Source organism: Lepisosteus platostomus, chromosome 20, assembly GCF_059453375.1.
Source record: "Lepisosteus platostomus isolate fLepPlt1 chromosome 20, fLepPlt1.hap1, whole genome shotgun sequence".
In the NCBI taxonomy this organism is placed as follows: domain Eukaryota; kingdom Metazoa; phylum Chordata; class Actinopteri; order Semionotiformes; family Lepisosteidae; genus Lepisosteus; species Lepisosteus platostomus.
In genome coordinates this window covers 5,955,811-5,980,621 of record NC_142630.1, presented here as the reverse complement: position 1 = coordinate 5,980,621, position 24,811 = coordinate 5,955,811, and the positions used below count along the sequence as shown (strand labels likewise).

The following is a 24,811-nucleotide window of genomic DNA, read 5'->3' as shown; positions in this document are numbered from 1 at the left end:
ATTGTCAATTTTAAATCAATTGTCTAAAGTTTTTGCACCACTATATAAGCACATTGGGCCAATCAAATTTTTTTAATTAAATGTTAGTTTTTTTAAAAAGAAACAAGCTAATGTGTTTTCATTAGAAACTGTTTTCAAAAGATTGTGCTGCTGTGTGCAGAGTATCTTTTGTCATAGAATGCTCCTAGAGCAGCACTGATCTTTGTGTAAAATTTGAAGTGTTACAAAGCTTCCCCAGGGTGTTAATAACAAGCACATGACATTTTATTCCTCTTCATTATGTTGAATGCCTTCCTGAAATAACTACAATAACAGCTCTCTTTAATTCAATTCACAAAACTGGCAACCTACTGAAGCTCAGCAGGTGTGAGCTTGGTCAGTACCTGGATGGGAGACCTCCTGGGGAAAACTAAGGTTGCTGCTGGAAGAGGTGTTAGTGGGCCCAGTAGGGGGTGCTCACCCAGTGGTCTGTGTAGGTCTTAATGCCGCAGTATAGTGACAGGTACACTTTACTGTAAAAAGGCGCCGTCCTTCGGATGAGATGTAAAACCAAGGTCCTGACTCTCTGTTGTCATCCCAGGGTGTCTTTGAAAAGAGTAGGGGTGTTACCCCAGCTTAATTTCCCATTGGCCTTTACCAATCATGGCCTCCTAATAATCCCATCTATGAACTGGCTTCATAACTCTGTTCTCCTCCCCACTGAGAGCTGGTGTGTGGTGTGTGGTGAGCGTACTGGTGCATTATGGTGGAGTCTCTATTACCTGTAAAGCGCTTTGAGTGGAGTGTCCAGAAAAATGCTATATAAGTGTAAGGTATTAATATTATTAATTTCCTTGTAAACTGGAATAGCCAGCCAGAGAAGAACAGGTCTTCTGAACCATATTCTGGAGTTTTTTACATAGATAAAAATGGCCTCATCTTGTTTGCAACTTTTGTTCTTACTTAAGCACTAAAGTCAATACACTCAATAGGCTAAGAACTGCAGTAGAGGGGAAAATGCTATATCAGAGTTGTAGTCGGATGTGGTTGTTTTGCTGCAGTCTTTTCTGTCTTCCTATAGTCTCTATTCCACAGTGGATTTTTTAATGAACATGCTAAAGAATTAGTTATATTGGAAGTAATCTACAGAAATATGTTCATCAGCCCTTTAACCAGCACTGGGCTTGGTAGTATACACACAGGTCAAACATGGTTTTAACATAGTTTCTCTTTACATTTGTTTGACTGAAGGAAAAATAGTGAATGGAAAATGAATAAAAGCCTTATTCGGTCAGCTGCAAGGATCTGAGCAAAACGCGAAGCAGAAAAAGAGAGCCGACACCCACTGCTTAGCAAGTTTGATCTGCTCCAGGTTTCATGGGCTGTGGGCTCTCCTGTTAGCCATCTGAATCCATGCATCTTTGTTATTTTATATAAGCTGAGCTGAATACTTGTAATATATTACAAGCAGTTGGCTTATTTGAAGCACAACAGGTATGAAGGGAAACAGCTTGTGAAAGTAAAATGAATCAAGTAGCTGGACAGTTACAGACAGGCTTGGTTCGGTGTGAAGAGGTGGGGAGTTTTTTGCCTCGGTTTCTTCACGATGGTTACTTTGTTGTTTCCTGTGCTGTTGTAGGTTGTTTTTCATGAAATCAAACTTCCTGAAGACATTGTCTTCTCTTTCTAAGCGTGTGTGTTCTGGTGCCATACTGTTTGCCTCTTGATGTCTCTGTTCAGCCTGGGCTTTCATGCTTAGTGATGCGGTCATGTTGTGACACTGGGCCTGAGCACAAGGTCCTGCTCTGGGGAGTTAATCTCTGTGCTGAAACATATGCAACACCTTCTTCCCTATGTGCTTTCAAGCATAAGAGGTTGCTATGCAACCTGTTTCCCTTAGTAGTGTTGTCTCCATTGCAGACTAGCCTGGAACTCTAACACAGCTGTGTTTCCCCAGCTGCACTGATACAGTATGTGTTTTACTGATAGTCTGCATTAACCTGCCTTTCTTTCATTGTCATCACGGTTTTATAACGGGGAGCTCTTTTGAGTTGGGGTACAGTCTGATGTTGCTGTACAGAACATTGAAACCCCACTGCGCCCCACAAGACAAAATATCAGGCACCCCCCACTAAGTAAAATGTTGGGTAGCATGTGCTTCAAGAAAAAAACAAGGGTTTTACAGCCCTAGAATATCTCATGACGGCCATGTCTTTACCTGGGGCTGTGATTTGAGCAGTTAAGGTCTTTTAGTGATGACTTTGAGCATTTGTGCAAGTGCTAGAAATTCAAGAGGTTTAGTTGAGTCCTCTGCATGTGGTTTGTTAAACTCACAATTTCTTTTATCCTTGTATGTTTTGTCAGTAGATCTTCTCTGGAATTCTGTCCTAATTTAGCTTAGCCTATTCATGTTTTTTGAGATGGTACCAAGTCCTGTTAAAAGTTGTTTTAAAAAAAAAGGCACTTTTGTACAGAGTTTACTTGTTTTTGTCCTGGTGAAGTAACAGCCATAGAGTACGTCATACTATAAAAAGCAATCTGGTAAAGTCATCTTGGTGCTGGAAAGGTTTTATCTACAATAGCATGCATCTGTGCTATATTATTATTATTATTATTATTATTATTATTATTCTTCTTCAGTATTTCATACAGTACGTGTTATTTCTGAACCATGCGCCCTGAACTGAATTAATGCGGAAATCGAGCGTGATTAAACAATTTGCTTTATTCACCTCCAGCCAACGGGAGCTTCAGACGGTGTGCACAGCTGATCGGTATTGTTCACTGCTGAGAAGGAGTCTGTTCAGATCAAAGGGATGTGTTAATTAACAGAAGGCAATAGCAGGCATTTCATATAGGCAACTTCAAAACATAAAATTGGAATTAATGAAAATACAGCAAATTGGAATTTGACTCATTTCAAATGTTGTTTTTTTGTGTGTGTGGCATATCTGATAGCGGGGGGAAATGAGACATAATTGCTTTTTTTGGAGTTTTTTTTTATAAATTGAGCTTTTGCCTATTCTCCAAAGATGAGAGTACATGAAGGGAAGTGAGACAGTGGCAGGTGTTGAACTAGGAACCTCAGGGGTCGCAGAGTCTTTTTTCTTAACCATTGGACCTACTGCAGCTGTGGCGCTTTTTACAGCATCTTCGATTATCCTGGAATGCATTCAGTTTGTGACTTACTGAATTGATTAACACAACTACAGTTCTTAGGAGTTCAGATAATTTAACTTATAACAGTAGAACTACATCTATTTTACATTCTAGTTATATATATTTATATAACAGGCATACGGACATTCCCGTAAAGTAGGTCCAAAATCGGCTTCTGCAAAATCATCGTGCACAGTTCTGCCCTTTTCACCTGGACAGGAGTATCAACGCTTCCTGTCTGTGAATGTACTGTATGCAGGTGGCAGCAGGTAAGGTCAAGCAGTGGGCATTTAGGTTTGAGGTTCATGAGTTGGTTGGAGGGATGGTTGTCCAGCTTTCCGGAGGTTGTTTCTCCCCGTCCTGAATATCGCACTGTCTTGTTTCCTCTGCAGGTTTCAAGTGCCCCATTTGCTCCAAGTCTGTAGCATCCAATGAGATGGAGGTTCACTTCATCATGTGTCTGAGCAAGCCTCGACTTTCTTACAATGGTAAGCTGTAAAATGTCTAGCACTAAGGAGAAACTAGATACTGTTGCATCTTTTGAGTGTCTTTGCAATATTTTCCTTGTCGCACATCCTAAATGTCCCAACATACAAGTTGCCATTACTTACATCCCAGATTACCAGTTTGAAATTTCCCTCCTAGTCCCTTGTTACTTTTGTAGAATGTGTTTGTGTGGACTGTGATATTACATTTTTGGTCTGCGAGTATGCTTTTGTCAACGAGCAGGCTCACAATTAAGACGCACTGGAACAAGTAATAGGTTTATTCCACCTATTACTTGTTCCTTTGCAGCCTACGCATGCTGACGCAGCTACCCACCTGAACTATTAAGACGCACTGTTTTGCCTCTGAAATGCCTCAGAAAATAACCTGGGCTCTGACCTGCAATGTCTGTGTGTAGGTGATCCTAGAGTGGAAAGGTGCTGCTCAGTGGTTGCATTTCTACATAGATTCATTTTAAAAGCACATACAGTAAAGGAGTAAGACATAAGCAGACACATATCTAGGCACTTGTTAAACCTTTAACACAGGACAGAAGGTTGAAATAAAATACAATGTTACTCTCTTGTAAAATACCAGAGTACTTCTACTACTGGTAATAGTCTTTACAGTGCAGAGGGAAGGATCCCTTGTGCAGAGGGAAGATTATTGTATTGTAACCTTGGACCAGTGATGGTGTGACAGTCTGCATCCGATGAGTTAAGAAATGTTGAATAACTTTTTTTTTTAATCAGTAAATTCAGATCAAATGGTAAGACCTTAATAAACTGAATGTGTAAGAAATGGGAGCTGGCATTTATTTCAAATGTATATGGTGAGGTTTACACTAGACTTGTTTTCAAGGAGGGGAAATAAAGCTGTCAGGATTTCTCACTTCGGTCATGCCTCTAGTTAAAATGCAGTTTTTCCCCCAAGCAATTTTTTTTATCAACTGTATACAGTGCTTTTTAATTTTGCAACATCCTTTGGGGTGAATTTGGTTTGCACTGGTGATTCATTGTATCATCTTAGATGGTTTCAGTCAGATGATCCAAACTGGTCAGGTGTCCTGATTCCTAATGTTTTTAACTTGTCCTTTATTCATGGTGTCTGTGTTTAGTCTGAATTGGTGTTTTGAGCTGACTTTAGTCATTGTGAATTCTCATATTGTATCCACCTTGTCTTGTACGCTGTACCTAGAGGAAGAGACAAAGAGCCTCGTCTGGACTTCAGTCCAAGCCATTGTAGGGATTTCCTTCCAGTATGTTAATTGATAAATTAATTCCTAATTGCCTAATTGATCCAGGTGCAGGTGCAGAAGATCATTTTAGTATTTAAGGATTAACTGGAAGGGAGATCTGCAGTTGAATGAAGGGTTTGCCAACCTCTGACCTAGAGTACACCAGCCCTTCTCCTGAACAGATGCTATCAACCATACTTGCTTTACTGGTCTTAAATCATCAAAGTTAAACTTTAGAACAGCTTTGACTTCTTAATCAGTTGTTCACTCCTGTAAAGAACTGAAAACACAAATACTGTAGCTCTCCATTATAGCTTCTGCCCTTTTATGCTTTCACTGAACAAATTAATTTGCTTTTTTCAAAAACTGAAGCTTTGAGAAGCTTGTAGAATGGCTTCTACAATGCTGTTAATGGCCTGAGGAACCCACTGGACTGTGGCTGTCACTGTACAAAGCCTGGAGAGCCACAACCCAGCAGGTTGTTTAGGTGTCTTTAAAGGGCTTCATGATAACACAGGCTACTCCAGGTCCTTCTTTCTATAACTAACTGTTGCCATTTGTTCACCTTATTGCATTCTAGAGCTCAGATTGTAATAAACTGTACAAATATCAAGTACAGTAGGCGATCTGTATTGATCAGAGTTCAATGAAAGGTAATTTGTGTCGATCAGCTGTTCAGTGGCCCTGACTATTGGCAAAGAAAGAAAGTGAGCAAATTGCCCCATTTTCTAAAGCTGGGTGTTTTCAATAAATTTGGAGCAGAGACAGATTTCCAGCCCTGTCTTGACATCTTACAGGACATCAGAACCAGGTGGCTTTGCAGCCCTTTGATGAGGTTAGGGTTAGATGGAAATCAATTCGTTTTTGCCTGACCTAGTTCATTTTTCAGGTTTCTCCTGGCATGCCATGTTTCATGTTTTAAGTTCATTGTGGTCTAATTTGTGAGCTATTTAACAAATAGTCAAGTAAGCATCTTTCTCTCTCATCAAACTGTCACATAGGTACATTGAAGAACGGTAGCTTGCCAGTAAAACAGTAGTGATTTGAAGTACAAGGCAGTACTGATCCTCTGTCTCTGTACTTTGTGTACTGAAGCAATCCAAAGAGACTTGAGCTAACTCGTTTTCCTGAAATGGAAATATACTGTAGGTTTTGTCTGTGATCCAGATTTATTGAAGAGTTATAAAATCCTCCACAGTCCTCACCCCACCCCCTCTCTCAGAATCAACACCTCAGTGGCACCAACACATTTCAAATTAGGTTTTTTTTTTGTGCTTCCACTTGGGCTGCACCTTGCACTGTAGCAACACATTCCATCCTTGGATACATACTGTACACATCAATGCAGGTGAAGGTCAAAGAACAGAGGAATCCCTTTGAACTCAATGCAATGTATATCTGACCTGATCTCCCAGAGCAAGTTATGTTTAGATGATTCTCTCTGCTGCTTTGTTACTTCTATAGAACAGCAGGACCTGAAGGAATACTTCAAAGTATTTATTGCCGACTTCCTCTTCTTTACCTTTGGCGTTCATTTGGGGAGTTTGGGTAGCGTAGCCGCAAGGACGGATGTGCTAGGTTTAAAGTCTCCTGCTAGAAGACTGACCTTAAAGAGCGCAGATTTGGGCCAGTGGATGACTGATGGTGACTTCATAGGCCAGCAAAATTCAAGAGGTTTGATTCGTTTCTGATGACAGGACGTAGGAGGGCAACCATTCCCCAACGGCAGGCCTGCTTTTCCTTTAATGGGCAGCGACAGTCGCCCTCAGCGAGGGCCGTCCTTGAGATGCGATTCCGTCACGCATCACTTCCTGTCTTTGTTGGCATGTCGGTGCAGGGCAGAGCAGGCCAGTAACGTACTGTAATGTCCGTGACGATAATAGAACATCTCTGGCACACCTGTGCTTTTCAACCCGATTTCCTATTTTTTTCTCAAAGATTCAAAGGGGGTGTAACATTGTAAGATCTTTAATTATTTTTAATTGTTGTAGTAGGTGGTAACAATAATAATCAGCATTGTTAAATTCTCCGATACATATAAATGCAAATAACTTTATGAACACATTGTAATGCCATGTGAATTAGAACTTTCCTATCTAAAGAGCTAATTCCATATGTTTGAAAGTGTTCCTTGAGATCATACAGCAGAGGTCTGTTCTATTCCAAGATATTGTGCTGAAACATTTTGGGCATGAGCCTTCAGCCATTGCGAGTGCAGAGTGCAGGAGCCCACTTTTCCTCATCATCAGAGAATGAAGGCCTCCTCAAAGGCCATGGATCCAGATCCACTGTTTGCACCCTTGACAGTACTTGAAAGGCAGATTCCTATAAACCTGTTCCCCATTCTCCATGAGGCCTCCAAATTGGCCTGACTTGTCCTCCAGATGATTTCCTTTTGTCCCTTTCTGATCTGCTCCATGTAGTGTGTCAAGCCCATAGCCCATTTAGTCTTCACTTTTCGTTGCTCTGTTACCCCTAACTTTCTATTTTCCCCAGCCTTGTCTTTCTCAGGCACCTTGTGCTGTTCTCCTCTTCATGTGAGATGGTGTGGGGGTTGATGCCTTTACCCTTTGATGCATGAAAGCCATTTTACTTTCAGGATTACGTTTAGTCTTTCACCTATGAGCTCCAACCCATCGAGACTCTCTTAACGTCTAAGCAGAAGCCTCTCTCTTGAACGGCTTGGACATGGTATGCATCAGGATTGTAGGCTTTGTTGCTTTTGTTTGAAGCTTGAAGAGCACAATTTAAAACTGATTTGGTAGAACTCTTGATGTATAACTCATCCATTAATAAGATGTACTGTAGCTTTTAACAAAAAGTGTCCCTAGAGTGATCATTAATGCTTAGTCTGCCTCTCATCAAATGATCTCCTCTCCATCCCTGGCCTGTTGAACTGAATTTGTTCTACAACAGCCATAGCCTGTATTGGCTGACCTGGGAGCCGACCAACAAAGTACTAATTTCCCTTAATTTCCCCTTCCCCCAGTGGAAAGGTTAAAGTAACCTAATCTGTGTGTCTCATGTGGACACTGGAAGACCATGAAAACTCTACAGAGACAGGAAGCTGGAAACAAACCCAGGACCCTGGAGTTGTGAGGCCATAAAGCTAACCTCCAATGCCTCCATGACACCATGCTAACTTCTTATCGGTACTAATGCAAAGCACACAGCAAAGTAGCAGTGCACAACATTCAGTAGCTTCCAGCAGAGAGGGAGGTACTGTGGGATGAGGGAATGAAGAGATTTTGGGTTTTTCCACTGAGGAATTGTGGTTGTGGAGTCAGGCTGTATTTCACCATTGACTGTTAAGGCCTGTGTAGTGTTGTTTGTTTGGGCTCTCTTTTGAGGTTGTGTCTGATTTTATTACGGATACCAAAAAAATGTCCCATTATAGATGTCAGATTTTCACTGCCTTGTCAAAATCCGATGCCCATACAAAAATATGGACCCTCGGTTTATAATCTTTCTGAAATGTATTATACGTGGAGCAGTCCTGAAGTTGATGACGGAGCTGTAGTTCACACAAACGTTTTTACAAATAATAAACTTTGGAAAACCTTAAAAAATCTCAAATAAGGTTATTGGACATTTTGGAGAAAATCTTTAATGTTAAATGTTTCAACTAAACTCTGGGTTTCATATGTGAACTTCTCTTGGAGGCTGTGTTAGCCTCACTGGCATCAGTTTTCAATGAGCTCTCACCATGTAGAAGAATACAAAGTCTCGGGCACCGCGCAGTGTCCAGCTTAGGAAAACTTGAATCGGTGGCAAATGTTTGTGCCAGTTGGCTTTAGTTCAGTTCAGTTTATTTGTCATATGCACAAGTGCAATGAAATGCTTATTTGCTTGTCTGCACCAATAAAAAGACATTAAGGAAACACCGAAACATAAACAGAGAACAGCAGCCACAACAACAACGTTAAATTACATACAACTTAAATACACGTCGGCACATGCAGTGTGGAAACAAAATAAAACATGGGTGTGATATTCCGAGATCTCAGCGTCCTTGAGTTGATCTGACAAAAAACACCCCCCAACACAAGTCTTTCTTGGCTCAAACATGAGGGCCAAGGGTAGGAGGGGTACATTTACTGTACATGTTTTCAGTCCAGTGGGTGGGTGATGGACAGAGCTAGAAATGAGTGCACTCTTGGTCTGTTGGAGCAGGGATTCAGAGCTATATTTAACAGCATGTATTAATATATCATTAGGCAAAGTCACAGTTCAAAGACACCAGGGGACTTAAATGCCTCTGAGTACCGATTCTCATTGAGAACACTGATGCAGAGGTGAACTCAGTTTTTCTGTGCTTTGAGATCAGAGCCACGTTTCTGCATCGGTTTTGAAATGCGATTGAAACTGCTGCGAATTCAGGGCCTCTCAGGACCTGTCACAGAGCAAATTTTGCAAATTTTAAAAATTAGAGGATAGAAGGGTGTTTCTAATCGCAGAATATACTGAAAAAAATAGAACTGAACTTCATGTAGACCTTTAGAGTCCACAGTGAAACAGGGACTGAATAACACAAGTGGGAATAAAGAACAAGTATATATATTTATAGTAAGAGTGAATATAGGCAATGCTCCCTTTCTCAGGGAGCTGGGAATATCTGGAACAATCGAACAGTCTGCCCATCGAATTCCCAACTCTGAATTCAATACTGCTGAAGTGGAGCTCTCTTGGACCTTTCAAGAAACTGCCTGGGGTGGGCCAGTGGTCTCTTCTCTCTTGTCACACTCCTTGTATTACAATGAATACAGGCAAAGGATTGATTTATCTTTAATATTTAATTGCAGAGCCAAGATTAAACTCACCTTTGGTAGCAGCTTGGGATCAATCTTCAGTTCCTTTCAAGTACAGGACTTAATTCCAAATCATCATCAATTAAGGGATTTTTAGCCACCTTGATCCTTTTTGTTGTTAATATAAATCTAGTTGAAGTTGTTAATATTAATATAGGCCGGAAACAATTCCCTAGGCAAATATAATTTCCTGCTCAAAATACATTGAAATGTGTAACAAATGTGTAACACAATACATTGAAATGTGTTGCTCAATTGCTTTTGGATGGAAGATAACCCCCCAGACATCATTCTTAAATACCCCAGGCAGTCCTTTTGGACAGCAGTGGCCCAGGACCCCCATTTATAAAATATGGCCTCTCGTTTCAGGCTTCAGGGTTTAGGCCATTTCAGTAAGCAAAGGGTTTACTGGATCAAGAGTCCTGCACCACTACTGATAGTGTCTTGGCTTCACGCTAAAGTACCTCTGCTGTCTTCCCCATTTCAGGAGCAAATGCCAGAAGTCATCGCAACATGTATGTAACATGTATCTATTGTGGAGCATGAGACCATGAGATACGATGGTGTCTGTCTGTCCGAGGACTGGCGTGCTGCATGCTCTCCATGCTGAAAGGCAATCCTTTTAGCCGCCTGCAGGGCATGTGAGCTGCTTGTGTGGGCGATCCCATGCAGGGTGCTGGAACGTGCCTGGCAGGCTGACCACACTGCTTTAGATGTATATAGGAACGATTTCCCAAAATAAGATAGCGGCGCATTTAGAAGAAATGTACGAGAGTCTGTCATGTGATTATGACTGCAGTGCCCTATGGGAATGGAGCTCTGACGGGGTTCAAGGTTCCAGCACTGCAGATGGTCACAGCTGTTTTGAGTAATTCTCTTCGGTGCTGTACAGTATGTGGTCTTCCATTTTCGGGACCTCAGAACTTTTTTTTTTAGCTGTGGAGCTCATGCCTTCTCAGTAAGGATGGGGTGGACATAACATTGTGAAAGAAGCAAGCTACAGGTCGTCGGAAAAACGGCAACTAGTGAAGAAGTTCCAGAGAAGAAGAAACTGTCCTGTTGGTGCCTAGCGCAGAAACTTGTGAGAATGGAGCCCAATTAAATAACAGCCCTCAGGAAAGTGGAATAAAATAATTACCTCTGTCATGGAGTGACCTGTACCTGCATTTGGTTGTTCAAAACTTCAACTTCTGACGGTGTTGAGGTCACCGTTGCCCTGACCTGGAGACAGTGCAGTTGAAAATCAGTTCTGTGATGCTAACACAAATTATAGCGGGAAGCTCGACGAGGTCACTTCTTCCTTTGCGCTCTCATTAGATATGTTCTGTTTAACAGCTTCTCCCAGGACTCCTCCAAATGTTGTGATCTTCCAGTTCTGAAAAAGCGAGATGTTGGTGGCATGAGTGTGGGTTTTCTTTAAATCCACTTGCGAAAAGACAGCTTCTGTTTCCCCCTTTCTTCTGCCTATTCAAATCGCCCTTTTTAGATACAGGTCTGTTACGTATTGCGCCAGTTCACTTGTTAACAGGTGCATGATCAGTCTGATTGGACAGTCACGTGTTGTGTTGACTGTTGGAGCTTTCAGAAGAGTCCTGAAATACAGTGCTGTGGTTATGTTTCAGAGCAGCGTGCTTCACCTTTTCCTGGTCATGCTGATGATGATACAGTAGGAGAATGAGAAAAGACAAAACATCCATTCAGTATACTTTGACTTAAAGTTGTAACTCTGTGACAGGAATAATGGTATGATAGTGTATTTTTATAACATATGGAATAGCCAAAAGGGAGCACGTGTCTTGGGACAGGTTTGAAAACAGACACACGAAGACAAGGAGAGAAAAAACAAACTACGGAGTGTGATAATCCTTTTGAAGGCACCTGTCATCAGACAGGAGAGGTTTATGGGATTTGAAGCTTATCCGTTCTGCATCATCAACACGGAAGGCTCTGCAGTCTCACCTCGCTCCATCTGCCTCTCTGTCTCCCTCTCCCTCTCTCATCGCCTCTCCCCCACTGCCTCTCCCTTTCGCCCTCTGTCCATCTCCCAATCTCTGCCTCTGTCCAGCTCAAGTTCAAAAAGACTTTATTTGTGCATCAAGAATACCAAAGTGCTCTTAGTTACACAAATCAATTAAACACACCCACAGTATCGACAGGTTTTCAGTCTGTAACAGCGTGTCCTTTCCACTCCACCTCCCTCTATACAGCAGTTTGCACCCTCTCTCATTCTGCACCTGTCTTGTGCTGTCTCATGGTCACGCAGGAACCTCTTGCTATTGGTCACAAGCTTTTTACAGAAAGGGAAGCTTAGGCTCACTGAGTGACCTTGGGGTCTGTGTTACAGAATGCCCGTGCACAAATGTGAGGAGACACACACAGGACATGACAATGGGCATGCTCACAAACCACAGAAAGGGACACTGCAACCATGTTCCATTTTTGGACTTGGATTGATCACGCGCTCACCAGCCTCCAGAAATTGAACATCTTTTATTTCTTCCTGGAATGTACATCCACATAATGAGCCGCTGAGCGAATCGACATTTCGCTGTGGTTTAGCGCCTCCTGTTACACTTCTGTTAGGTGAAAGAATACGAGGGAATGATGTTCTCTGGCCTAAGACGAGCACAAAGTGCACAAACAGCTGTAGCTGTGTGGGCAGACTGAGGTGGCAGTTGGGAAGCACAAACCAAAGTTGGTGAAAAAAGAACTTTCGAAAGTGGCTTTGGAGGTCGACAGCAAGAACGATTACAAGCATGGTTAAAAAACTATGCTAGCGTGACACTACCTCAAATACCATAGCCAAATCGGGGCAAGCTATTGACATACTTGTCTGGGTTGTTTGAATGTTTTGAATTTTATGAGGAGTGGAAGAAGCCTCCTTAATGTGAGGTGTTCAGGATTCTTTGGAGGACTAAAGACGCCACTCAGATACGTTCTGTACTTCAGACCTGAAAGGCAACCATTAGAATATACAAACATCGAGTTCCTGAACAATCAGATTATATAGCCATTCCCTCAAGTATTCTGTTACCGTCTATGTTAGCATATATAATGCCAATGCACTGTTTTAACAAAGACATTTTGAAAAATCGGTGAGTCTAGTTAATCTAGTTTAACTATATATATATATCATTAATATGCCAGGAATTAACTTCTGGCTATCTACAGTCCCTAAATTATTTACAATACAGCAAACAAATCAGAACAAATCAGAACCTTGACCCCATGTGCAGATTGCAGACCTGATACCTGAAGGGGGGTTCCTACCCTAAGGAATCCTGCTGACACAGGAAGTAGTGGGTAGCTGCTTTGCAATGAGTTCTGCAACTGTAAAAGTATTTTATTTCAATAGTGATATTAAAAGCTTTTTTATTAATCTACAGTAAGAAACGAGGAGTGACAAGTGTTTTTCTGTGGTGTTCTTAAAGTATTTTGAGAAGTGGCAAGGCTCCCTTTAGCCCCGCCCGTGTCGAGAGAGCCTCTTTCTCCGGCGTACAGCTTTGTGGCCGGATGTTTCCACAGGAAGTTGTAACGCCTGAAACAGGAAGTGGTTTGTGCAGCGCTCAGGGCACACTTACACGGCTGCAAAAGGCTTTTTGGTTGCTTTTTCTGAAGAGGCTGCTTCATTTAAACATGAAGAATCAAATCCAGAACAGAAACATTCCTCCCCACCTGCCACCAAATAACGGCTAAAGAGTTTCATACTGCATTTTCTGCATACATGAATAAAATGAGGACAGCAAATACTGAATCTGAAATATGCTTTTAAACATTGGCTTTAAAGATCTCATTTTTATTTAGAAGCATTTTGTCTCCACCTCTGTGATGACACACTTGAAAACAATGAAGGATGTTCTATTCTGTTTTTGACAGCCAATTAATTTAATTGTTGTATTCTTTGTTATTTTATAATCTTTTTAAAGAAAACATTTTGACTGAAGTGTTAAGGAGTATTTAAAGTTAGTTTCCAGTAAGTTCTTAATTTTTCACATATGCTATGCTGTTACTTGATTAATGTCCCTTTATCCGTGTTTTAGATGAGAAATAACCCACACTCTGGAAAACTTGGATGGTCACGTTTTTAAGTCTTGGTGTGTGGCTGTGAATCTCATACTGCATAGTGAGAATGAGATTCTGCAACAAGCCCAGCGTTAGGTATGTGCAAGACTGGATGATCTGACTTGAATTATGTGGTTTAGTTTCAGAATACTTCAAAGCCTACTAGTTTGGCTGTAGCAGTATTGTCTTTTAGACATCAGCTTAGAAATATCTGAATGTGAGTTACCGCATGTTAAATGCACTGGGCTGCTTTTTGAAGCGGGTGTTGTGTTATTTCTCCCGCTCACTGCGTGCGCCTGTGTTGGCAGCCCTGTGCTCAGTCCACTCGTAGTCTCAGTCCATCACGTAGTGCCCATGACCTGAAGGGGTTGTCACTGCGGGGCGGGCTCTTCCTCACTTTGCTCCGGCTCAGTGTTGTGGTCCATTTAGAAAGAATACCCTAAGAAACACTAATGGCAACGCAGGGGCCTGAAAGCATCCCTTGTAACTCCTATCCATCAACATCTTCACACGACAGGTCATTCAGGAATGCGGGGAAGGAGCTGAGCTTAATGGTGAGGATTTCTCTGTATGAAGAAATTGTGAACAGGCACACCTTTCCACACATTGTCAATCTACAGAGTGATCTCCAGCGTTTTGCACAGTGTTGACTGAGTTTCCTTAGCAATAAGGGTTAGTCTCTCGGCAGGTGGTAAGCAGGGCTTGTTGTCTAGCAGTGCACTTCTGTGTACTAGTCTCATGTTTCTCTTCTGCTTCAGTGTTGCTTATTGACTAAGCCTCCCACTAGGTGACTGTATTTAATGAGCAACCTCTTCAACAGTAGCTGAGTTTTTTTTTTTCTTTTGAATTGCTCGTTTTGCTTTTGCTTTCTTATTCGGTGCACAGTGCTAAAATAAAACTGCTTTTGCACAGTACAACGCCAAGACAGACAGACTAGTGCCCCCTGGCTGATGGTAACCGTTTCCTATTTTCATTCTTAATTCCTGCGATGAGATACTATTATTTCTTTGGAGTGCAAGGGCCTACAACTTTTATTCATTTGTTTGAATGTTGAACTGTTACAACTTCCCTTCTGTAGCTGGTCATGCAATGAAACATTGGTTACTGACACTTTGGGTCTTGTTCAGTTAGGTAAAGTTGTATGCTTCCAAGTTTCTGGTTTGCAGCCAGAGACTGTGAAAACCACAGAGCCCAGAAACAGTTGGTTTTTTTTTTGCTCTTCCTGTACAAGACCACACCTGCCAATTGCTTATGTTCTTAAGCAAACACAACAGATATTCAGATAAGCTGTGATCAGAATGCTTTGGCCTGGAGTTTAAGGTTAAAGGGTTAATGAACGGCTTGTTGTCATAACCAGAGACAGAGGAAGTAGAGCTGTTTGAGGTGACTTGATTGTTCAGAATTAGGTCTAGCAGAAGGGGTTAGCAATTTCACAAAGGGCCGTAGGTTGATTGTTGTGTGTGGGCAGGTGTCCGATTTTCTGCAATCAAGTCAAAATTACTACATGACTACGTTTAATAAAAAATTTTTTTTTCAGTCCATTACACCTAACAGACAAACAATCTGAAAAGAAAATGTGAAAAGAATTTCTAGTCTCATTTGTCTGGAAAATTAGTTCATTTTCCTGTGAGCTAAGTTGGTGTCATTCTTTGCCTCTTTCCGGAAACACCTTGATGGTGAGCAGAAGACTTGGGGCTTATTTCAGGATGTATTGAACTCCACTTTGGATATTTCTTTCTTCAAGAAATTAGAGTAGTAGCTGATTATAATATTGATGATATTAAGTTAAAGTCATTAGAATTGAGTCAATAATATAATGAACTTTCCAGTGAGTGAAGGGGCACTGTGCTCTCTGTCCATCCTTATCAGTGAAACACCTGTTGCCAAATACAAATGCAGCTTATTAATGGTTTTATTGGGGGTCTAATTAGGAAACAACATAGAGCTCAATTATGAAGATGGCTAGGCAGGCTGCCAAAGAAGTAAAAAGGCTGTAATGTGGAACTGAATGTGTAGTACACTCGCCTCTTATATCTGGGGGCTATGGTCTTGAAAATAACAGTGCAACGTATACTGTACATACATGCAGTTGTCACTGGAGAAAAACAGAATACTATTAAAGCTGTTTACTATTAACTCCCCCTCCTAAACACAGGGGAATTTCTCAGTTTCATTAGCATGCATGAGCAGCAGGCTGAGAACAGATGCTGCTGTGTTTGTGTCTGCTCCCTTTTGGAGCTTAGCGTTCGGCCACGTCCACTGACCCCTGCTCCTGTTACTGTGGACGATTTCGGTATCTCAGCATTCGGCTGTTGGGCTGTGCCACCGGGCCGTGCTGCTACAGGCCTTCGTTCTGCACTCACCTCCCTGTCTCTGTTGTTGTGCAGATGACGTGCTGAGAAAGGATGCTGGGGAGTGTGTGATCTGCCTGGAGGAGCTCCAGCAAGGAGATACAATAGCCAGATTGCCCTGTCTCTGCATTTACCATAAAAGGTAGGAAATGGTTGCTGTGCCGTGTTCCGTCTTTCACCGTCAACACTCTTTCTCTCCTTTACAGGTTTCTTCCATCCTGGCCTGCATGTCAGATCACTCACTGGCCAGATTATTAGGAACCCCCAGATTCTGAACATCTGTGGTAGGCACTGGTAGGATCGAGGGCCATGAGTTTCCCTTCCATCACCACATCTCAGCCCCGCGGAGAAGGGGTAGAAATGTGGAACCGGTGGAGCATGCAGATCAGGCTCTCTCACCATTACATTTCGGGATTCCTAATGTTCTGACCTTTGGTGTCCCTGTCCAGAGCTATTAGGCATGCGAGGGCTGCAGAAAATGTTAGGACAGTGCTGCATTAACTTTTTACAAAGAACTTGGGGTCCAAGAGGGCCAGAGGGTACTAATTTATACTAGCTGCACCTCTCTGGGCAAATGCTTGTGTTTGTGTTCTTACATTAAGCTTGTGCGGAGGCGGCAGTGTGGAGGGTTTGATTATTAATCATCTTGGACCCAGCCGTCTGTGGCCAGGACTCTTCTGGCTTCACTCCAGCTAAGTTAACACTCCTAAAGAAAACCTCTGGCTTGTTAGCACTTCTTTCTAGACACCTTTTCTGACTTTTTTTATAATCTGCGCACTGCAGGATGGTGACTCACAGTATCGGAGCACACAGCTGGAGCTCTTTCCAGATTTGGTAACTCGTTCTGAAATACCTGCTGCACCTGAGCTTCACGGTCTTCATTGTCATTTCTTGGTATCCAGAAATTCTACTCGGCGAGAGAAATCTGTTAATATACGGGGATTCGAGCTGTCGGATTATGTTTCCATCACGCTGTAATTTTAAGCCCTTTCCTGCAGCAAAGTTTTTAAAAATGTAAAAAAAATAACATTTTAGAAAGTTTATTGCCTCCAGCTAACTTTTGACCATTAATTTGAGGCTCTTAAAATCAGTTTTTTGTGTGTCTCGTTCTTTATCACCCGGCGGTCGTTAGGGATTTAGCTGACGATCTGCCGCTTGGCTTCTGTCCACCCCTGGCTGCCCCACTGAGATGGAGGTTCGTCTGCCAGGAGCTGCTGACTGACTGGTTTTCTGCCAGGGCAGTAGTGACAGACTTGTGTCCTGCAAGAGCCTCTCAGATCCCGCTGGCTCTGTTCCCCGGGAGCTTTCAGCCAGTCCGCCTTGTCACTCTCCAAGCCGGCTCATCGATTGGCGCCGCTTGACGCGCAAATCAAGGGGAGAGCATAGAAACTCAGGCCAGCTGAGAAATTGACCCTGCCTTCAAGGCTGATCCTGTAAAGCTACGAAGGGACGAGCTTAGGTCAGCGTATGGAAATAGAGGACCTGTGTTGTAAGCTCACCTAGGGGCAGTGGGAAGAGACATCACAGTTAACATGCCCCAAACCCACATTATAGTTAATGTGTTTTATCCTCTGTCAGATGACATCAGAATATGAGCAGTGTAATGGGAGAAAAGCCTCTTAGTCCCATCTGAGCAGCTAACATTGCATATCCCTGCATAGCTCCTGGAGCATTGCTGTGTCTTCTGACGTCTGTTCCACCTGAGCTCAAAGGTACTTAATAGTTCTAATTTTCTGATTCACTAAGGTACATTTGCGCTCTCCCCCGTAGGCCTCAAAATGTTTGGAGGATCATGTTTTTTTTATTCTAGTGCAAATTTTTCAGACATCAGCTGTGAGAAAGCTTGAGGAAAACGTTTGAAAATGTCAGAATGAGCAAGAAATTAGATTAAGGTTCTGTAGCTGATAGCCCCAGCTGGAAGAAAAGTCACAAGGCTCTGAAAGATTTTCCTAGGCTTTTCCCATGGTTAATTTCCATGTTAACTGAGTGTAACAGTTCTCAGTGTACGATGATGTGATGATGTTGCTTCCCAAGTTTCCAAAGAGTGTTCAAATCTCCCTCACCCAAAAGCCTGGCCTTTTGGCATAGAGGGCTTCTGTGCTGCTTGTCGGGTCTGTGCAGCTCAGGCTCTGGACAGGAGATTGAATCAAGACTCAGACTACACTCTTCGTCCGTGGTTTTCTGCTCATCGCCATGTGCTGCCAGCGAGAGCAGTAAGCAACAGCTGTTGCGCGTGTCGAAGGGAGTCTTAACTGAGAACTTTTCCAACCAATGAAAACGGTCACATTTCATGATTTAAGTATTCTGTTTTTTCCTATTCTCCTTTTCTGAAGACTTTCCTCCACCCTCTTCCTCAGTGACTGACCCGATGCCAACCATTACAGGCAGTCAAGTCTCTTCTCAAAAAGACTTTCTTCCCCATCAGTAATCACTCCCCTCCCGATTATCTTTATGTGACATTCAGGGACCTAGACCAGCTAAATGGTAGTCCTGATTGGGATGTACTCTGGGATGCTACTCGCCAATTTTCTCGAAAAAAGCAGCACACCAGCTAATCTATTTTAAACTTGCACGCAGAAGGTAAACGACCTATGTGTCACAGATGTCTTCAGGGGGTAACCATTACCTTACCTACACACTCTAAGAGTGCCCTGTAATTCAGTGCTTTTAGCTTTATATGACTTGTACTTTTGAAGATCACTGATGGTACTGTGCTCTGAGCCCTCAATGTCATTCTCATTGATGATTCCCAGGTTATACAAATCTTCAGGTACAACCTTTTTGTGTTTGTGGGTCTCACAGCAGCACATAACTGTCAGACTGTTGCTTGCGACTGGGATATTCTTAAACTGTTCTTGGATGCATTGACTAGTTGCTAGTGCACGAACAGCTCTTTGTCAAATCAGCTTCCCTCTCTCACCTTTTCTATCTTTTGAGCTCCCCATGTTTCAAAATGGAATAAAATAGTGCAGCTTTTCCACATGTTTTCTTAAACTAAGGCAACGGCACTGGAAAGTAAATTAGAGAATCTGAAACAGACATCATAACTGAAGCAAAGACACCAATGGAAACCTGACATGTTCTGTCACAACAGGACCAAAACAAAAACAACAACAAAGATTATTCCTGAAGTAAATTAACAGAGTTTCTCAACTTTGTCTGTACCAGAGACCAGCGTCCCAGCGTCTTTCGTTGGGGACTGCTTAAACTAAAAAGAGAACTATAGCAAGGGCACAAATCAGTCAGTAATGTCACTGGTCAGGTGAAGATTTCCAGCTTAAATGTAAAACAGTGTTGGTTGTATTATGTTGATTTGATGCAAAATGAAACTACTGTAACTTAAAAAAAAATATTTCAAAAAATGAAATAAAAAACTGAAAATGAGGAAAACAGGACTGTGTAAGTTTAGATTTGGACTTTCAATTTGTAGTTTTGTTTTTGAATTATCTTTTTAAACTGAATAAAAAACTGAAAAAGGAAAATAAGACTATAACTTTAGCAGTTTATTTCTGTACTGTCATAAATGTCTCACATTAGCCCAAACAGTTTATTAGATTTTGTTTTTCTATAAGAATCAGATAACTATACCATAACAAAACCAGTAAGCATAACAAGTGCCAGTAAAATGTCTCACACAGTGGAATTGTTTCTCGCATGTACGGTATTTCTTCAATAGAACCTCCTGGCATTCTATTGCTTTAACCCAGCTGTGTGTTCTCCTGCTCGGAGTTCCCTGTATTATTCATTACTGGGACATATTACTGGGAGGTGTTGCTTTCATGTAAAGTCCTCAGCTACCCATGTGGGGGTGAAGGCCGATGAGTGGGGGTCACAGATGCCAGCGTTGATGCCCTTCGCTGGGTAGCGTGTCCCATTGTGCCAAAGTCTTGCCCTTGGCAATAATTGTCCTGCTCTGGCATAGAAGGCACTGAAGGCACTTCTCTCCCTGTCCTGCAAAGTCAATATGTCTCCATGAATGAAAATCACCTGCTTTGTATTGTAGTCACTTGACCCACTGTCCTCTCTCGACCTCTCTCCATCTCCAGCTGTATAGACTCCTGGTTTGAAATAAACCGGTCCTGCCCAGAACACCCTTCTGACTGACCGCAGGCGTTCTCCACCCCCTACAGTACTGTTACAGGTTTGTTATCATTGTTTCTGTAAGACCTCACAAATCCTTCTCACTTAGTACTGTGAGCACCCAATTCAAAGCTTATAAACACAGATGACTGACTGAAAAATGCCTGGCAGATGACATTTAATGTACAGTAGGTAAGTGCAAGGTTTTACATCCTTTACAAATATGTGCTAGAAGGGGTTGCTTACAGTATGTGAAAGGTACATTTTCATAGTGGTTTTCATGAGAGTGGGAGCCCAAAATCTTGCCCGGCCCGGAGCTGTGAAGGGCTGAGCAGCAGGATTCACTTTGTGCAATTCAGTAGGCAAATCGCTGATCAGCGTGAGATTCCCCGAGTCTGGTTCAATAGCACTGAGCGATGGCTGGTTTTATCAGTCAGCCTCAGACTTGTTGCGCTAAGAGAGCGCATTACATGCATCCTGTCCATAGCCTTTACGAATGCTCCAAGCCCATACAGAATAGATAAAAAAATGTCTGCAAAACTGCAAACATCTGCCAAAGTGTCATGGCTTTAAAAAATAGCTGTCACAACATGGTAACATACTACTGCAGTTATTGCAGAACGGGCCCTCTGGTGGAAGCATACGGTAATGCAGGTTTCTGCTCTATGGCAATAAAGTGAGTCCTAAGACATTTTAGGTGAATAATGAAATGTAGTGCTGATTTTAGATTTAGACCAACGGGCAACAGTGGAGAAGAATAACATGCTCATTCAGTTGGGGAATGATTCTGAATGCCGTGTACATGAGTGTGTACAAGGGAGATGGCGAATCCTGATATGTTGTCTCTTTTATGTCATTCCCAGGGCACTTTATGGACTTGGCCTAAACGTACACATACCTGGACATCTGGACACTGAAATAACCAAAAAAAAAAAGAGAAACAAAACCAAACATAAATCAATCAAACCAACATCTTAACCTCCTAACTAGGCCTCTGTCCTGCGATCCCCCCCCCAGCCCTGTTCTCCCACAAATCCAACTAGTTCTGCCTCTGGAGAAGCAATTGAAGAAGAATGTTCTGGCTGCACTCCCGTCTCTGCCCCTCTCTGTCTTTGTGATGCCCAGGAAAGAGACTTGAGGCGAACAGGCCCTCACCTGGACGCTCGGCTCCAGCCGGATCCCAGCTGTCCTGCCCAGACGGATCTTGCTGTGTTTTTGTCTTGTCTGTGTGTAGGTGCGACGGGGTGGGGGGGGTGGGGACAGTTATGCACCTGAAGGTGGGAGGGGGTTACCAGGGGTGGAGGGGAAAGGGGAGGGCGGGGGAAGTGTCGCATGACAAAAGAGTCACAATTCCTATTCCTAGTCCCATTTTTAGGGAGCGTTTGAACTCTGGACTTTGAAAACAAGAGGAACAAGGAAACCTGCTCGTGCCGGGAGGGGATTTCTTTGGCAGTGCAGTTTGTCGGTCTGTCTTTGAAATGTTTACAGATTTTTCTTTTTTTTTTTTCTGTGTGCGTGCGCGTGCGTGTTCTTTTTTTTTCCGCTAATGTTTACAATTTATTAAATTGAAAGATGAAACAGTCAAGCACTTGTTTTTATTTCAAGGCACGCTGTCGGGAGGGGAATGTTGCCGAAGGAGACCCTTCCTCTGTTTGTAAGGGACACAGGTGGGATTTCCTGTGTGCACAGGAAGTGGGAGCAAGTGTGTCCATGTTAGAAGGGTTTCTGATGTCCAGGTTTGGTTTCAGGGCTTGCTGCCATGCTGTCTGCAGATGGTCAGACCGATGGGACGAAGGTTTAACTATAAGAAAGAAAGTCTCATCTGAAGAAATAGCATTTTTTTAACAGTTCACTTTATTTTAATTCAGGGTATTCAGAACTAGATCCTGCTTTCTCAGCCAAGCCATTAAAGGTCACCTAATTCACCAATGATAATATTATATACTGTATTAATACATTCCTCTGTTTAACAAGCGCTACCATTGTTTCTCTTTAACAGATTGTACTTTGGTTTGGAACTTTGAAGGATTTATACATTCAGAACACATGTTGCATGGGACTTCACTGCAGATGATGCAATTTGCATTGCTAGTGAGGAACTCTGAGTGGTACACCTTAAACAATGAGAACAACTATTGCAAAAGTGCTTCTAAACATCCCTCTCTGCTTTATTACAGAATTGGTTTTCACAAATCCTTCAAACTTTTGATGTTGCCCTTGTGGATACTCGAGAAAAAGCAGTTTGATTTTTGCATTAGTTGCATATTTAACCTTTTAAGTTTTTGAATTTTTATTCTTGTACCCTGCCTAGGGCCATCTTACTGCGTCATCATACATGACTGTTATTCAGAGTTACAGTACCAGTCTTAGCTGCATCTTGTAAAGAAACCAAACTTCTTTTAAAAATCCATGATTATATTTCTGTTTTAACAGCACAAGCCCAGGCTGCACATGTTCAGATCAATCCCATCCTATCAGTTGCCCATATGATCTGTCAATGAAGATTCAACCTCTGCTGATTTTATTTTGCAGTCTTTGTTGCTGTCGGGGCTCCTGTGTTTGAAAGTGTTGATACAACGCAGATTCCCAGTATGGGTAGAGTGAAAGGGACTCTTGAGTGACTCGGCTGATAAGGATCTGTGTTTAATAACTGCTTGCTCATATATATATATAGTACTTTTCTGGATACTCCACTCAAAGCACTTTACAGGTAATGGGGACTCCCCTCCACCACCAATGTATAGCCCAACCCAGATGATGCGTCAGCAGCCAAAGTGCACAGTCCTCACCACGCATCAGCTATCACTGGGTAAGAGCTAACAACTCTTCCAGCAGCAACCTTAGCTTTCCAAATAGGTCTCCCATCCAGGAGCTGGCCAGGTTCACACCTGCTGACCTTCAGTGGGTTGCCAGTTGTGAGCTGCAGGGTGATATACAGTAGCTGCTGGCTGCTTTAGGGCACAGCCTGTACTCCACAGTACAGATACAGTAGATCACTGGCTTGAACCTGAGCCGTCATTCCCTCACTGTGACCAGCTGGCCCTGTGTCACATCCTCTGCTTCAGGCCCTACACCCCAGCACAGTGAGGACCCTGACCTTGCACTCCTTGACCGCCACCTGTGCGTCGTCTTCCTCTCTCCCGCGCGAGTCCTGCTGCCCTGAAAAGGAGTTTCGCCACGTGGTGGGATCAAAGGAAAAAAAGAGTACCCAAAATACAGCACATGGGTCAGATGAGCAACCCCTCAAAACACACTGAGATGCACACTTTGTATGTAGAACTCAGTTACAAGCATCTATTGCCCAGAAACAGGAGCACTTTCAGATCCTCTGGTAGTATCCCCTGCAGTTAGGTGAGTGACGAGTTTAACCCTTTAAAGCGAAGGGCTTGTTCAGATCCCTTTGCTGCTTTTGAGCCACTTTAATATTTCCACTTTAAAGGAAAGTCAATTACAAATATAACGTAGACTTTAAAAGGGAGGTAGTTTCTTGGTGAAGGTGCTTTGATATGTTGTATTGAAATATTGTCGAATTAAAAGTATTTATTCACTGACTGTGGTGCCCCGAGTTTTCTGTTCTTTTTGCTGACAGGATCAGTTTAGGCCTCCCCCATTTTCCCATCTGGATTTTTTTTTTCCATGAAAAGGTATCGGCATATAAACGACTTTAAAGTTTTGAAGCGGTTTATTGAACCTGCTGATAGTCAAGCACACCCAAGGACCGGCTGCTGAAATCTGCTATCGCAGCCCTTGCAACGAACTTTTATCTTTAACTTTATTTAACTGCAACTTTTAATGTGTCTAAAATGCAAGGGTCCTGTTTGCATAATCATTGCCCTGTTGTGTTAACATCACAGACTGTCCACAGAACTTCTTTCCAGAAAAGGAATTCCTGGGCTGCCTTGCTTCACAGGTAGGGTTCTGGCCCTGCGCTTGGTATTGCTAGGAGGTTGTGCTCGGGCTTGTGAAGCCTTTGCCGTCTCCTACCTGCTCCCTGAAGGTAAAGTACATTTGTTGAGGTCAGTCTGTTGTTGCTGAGATACTTTTTAAAGGTCATGTGCTCACCTACCGCTCTCTTCATCTCTCCATCGCTTACCCCTCTTCTCTCCCTCTGCTGGTCACTCACTGTACCATGGCTGTCCCTCCGCCTGCTGACCGCTGGGATTCTCTCGGCCCTTTCCGTCACCCCTCCAAGGTAGCTGGGTACCCACAAGCACCAGAACCACTGCTTACCACCCGTTTCGCCTATACCTTGAGATGGTATTGGACTATTGTCAACTGGTTTGTATAACTTCTGTTATAGTTATAGAGTTGGAGACTACTTTTATTACCTGGCTTATTCAAATTCGTTCAATATTTTGTCATGCTTAATATGATGCGTTGATATATCCAATTTCATTTGCTAATGGGCCTTCCTACTGTATGTTAATGTCACAACTCCTGTGTGGAGTTTGTATGTTCCCCATGTGTTTGCACAGCTGGCACTCTGGTTTTCTTCCACCTCTCAAGGACATGTGGGTGAAGTTTGATTCACTGCTCTAAACTTTCCCAAGTGATTTCAAGGTGATTTCTAACTGGAAGGGGTTGTATGCAGTATAGCCAGTACCAGCCATGGAATTACAGAAAATTAGAGCCAATTCAGCAGAATGGAC

General features: G+C 42.6%; 1 protein-coding gene across 1 annotated transcript in view; it reads left to right on the top strand.

Moving 5' to 3' along the window:
* znrf1 (zinc and ring finger 1) overlaps nucleotides 1–23,713 on the top strand; it is a 51,041-nt gene extending 27,328 nt beyond the window's left edge. Inside the window, exons 2-5 of the mRNA XM_088613542.1 lie at nucleotides 3,531–3,626; nucleotides 16,119–16,224; nucleotides 20,129–20,223; nucleotides 21,026–23,713. Coding sequence (XP_088469668.1) covers nucleotides 3,531–3,626; nucleotides 16,119–16,224; nucleotides 20,129–20,186 — 260 coding nt within the window. The 3' untranslated portion in view covers nucleotides 20,187–20,223; nucleotides 21,026–23,713. The remainder of the gene's footprint in view (nucleotides 1–3,530; nucleotides 3,627–16,118; nucleotides 16,225–20,128; nucleotides 20,224–21,025) is intronic.
* The last annotated feature ends 1,098 nt before the right edge of the window (nucleotides 23,714–24,811 follow it).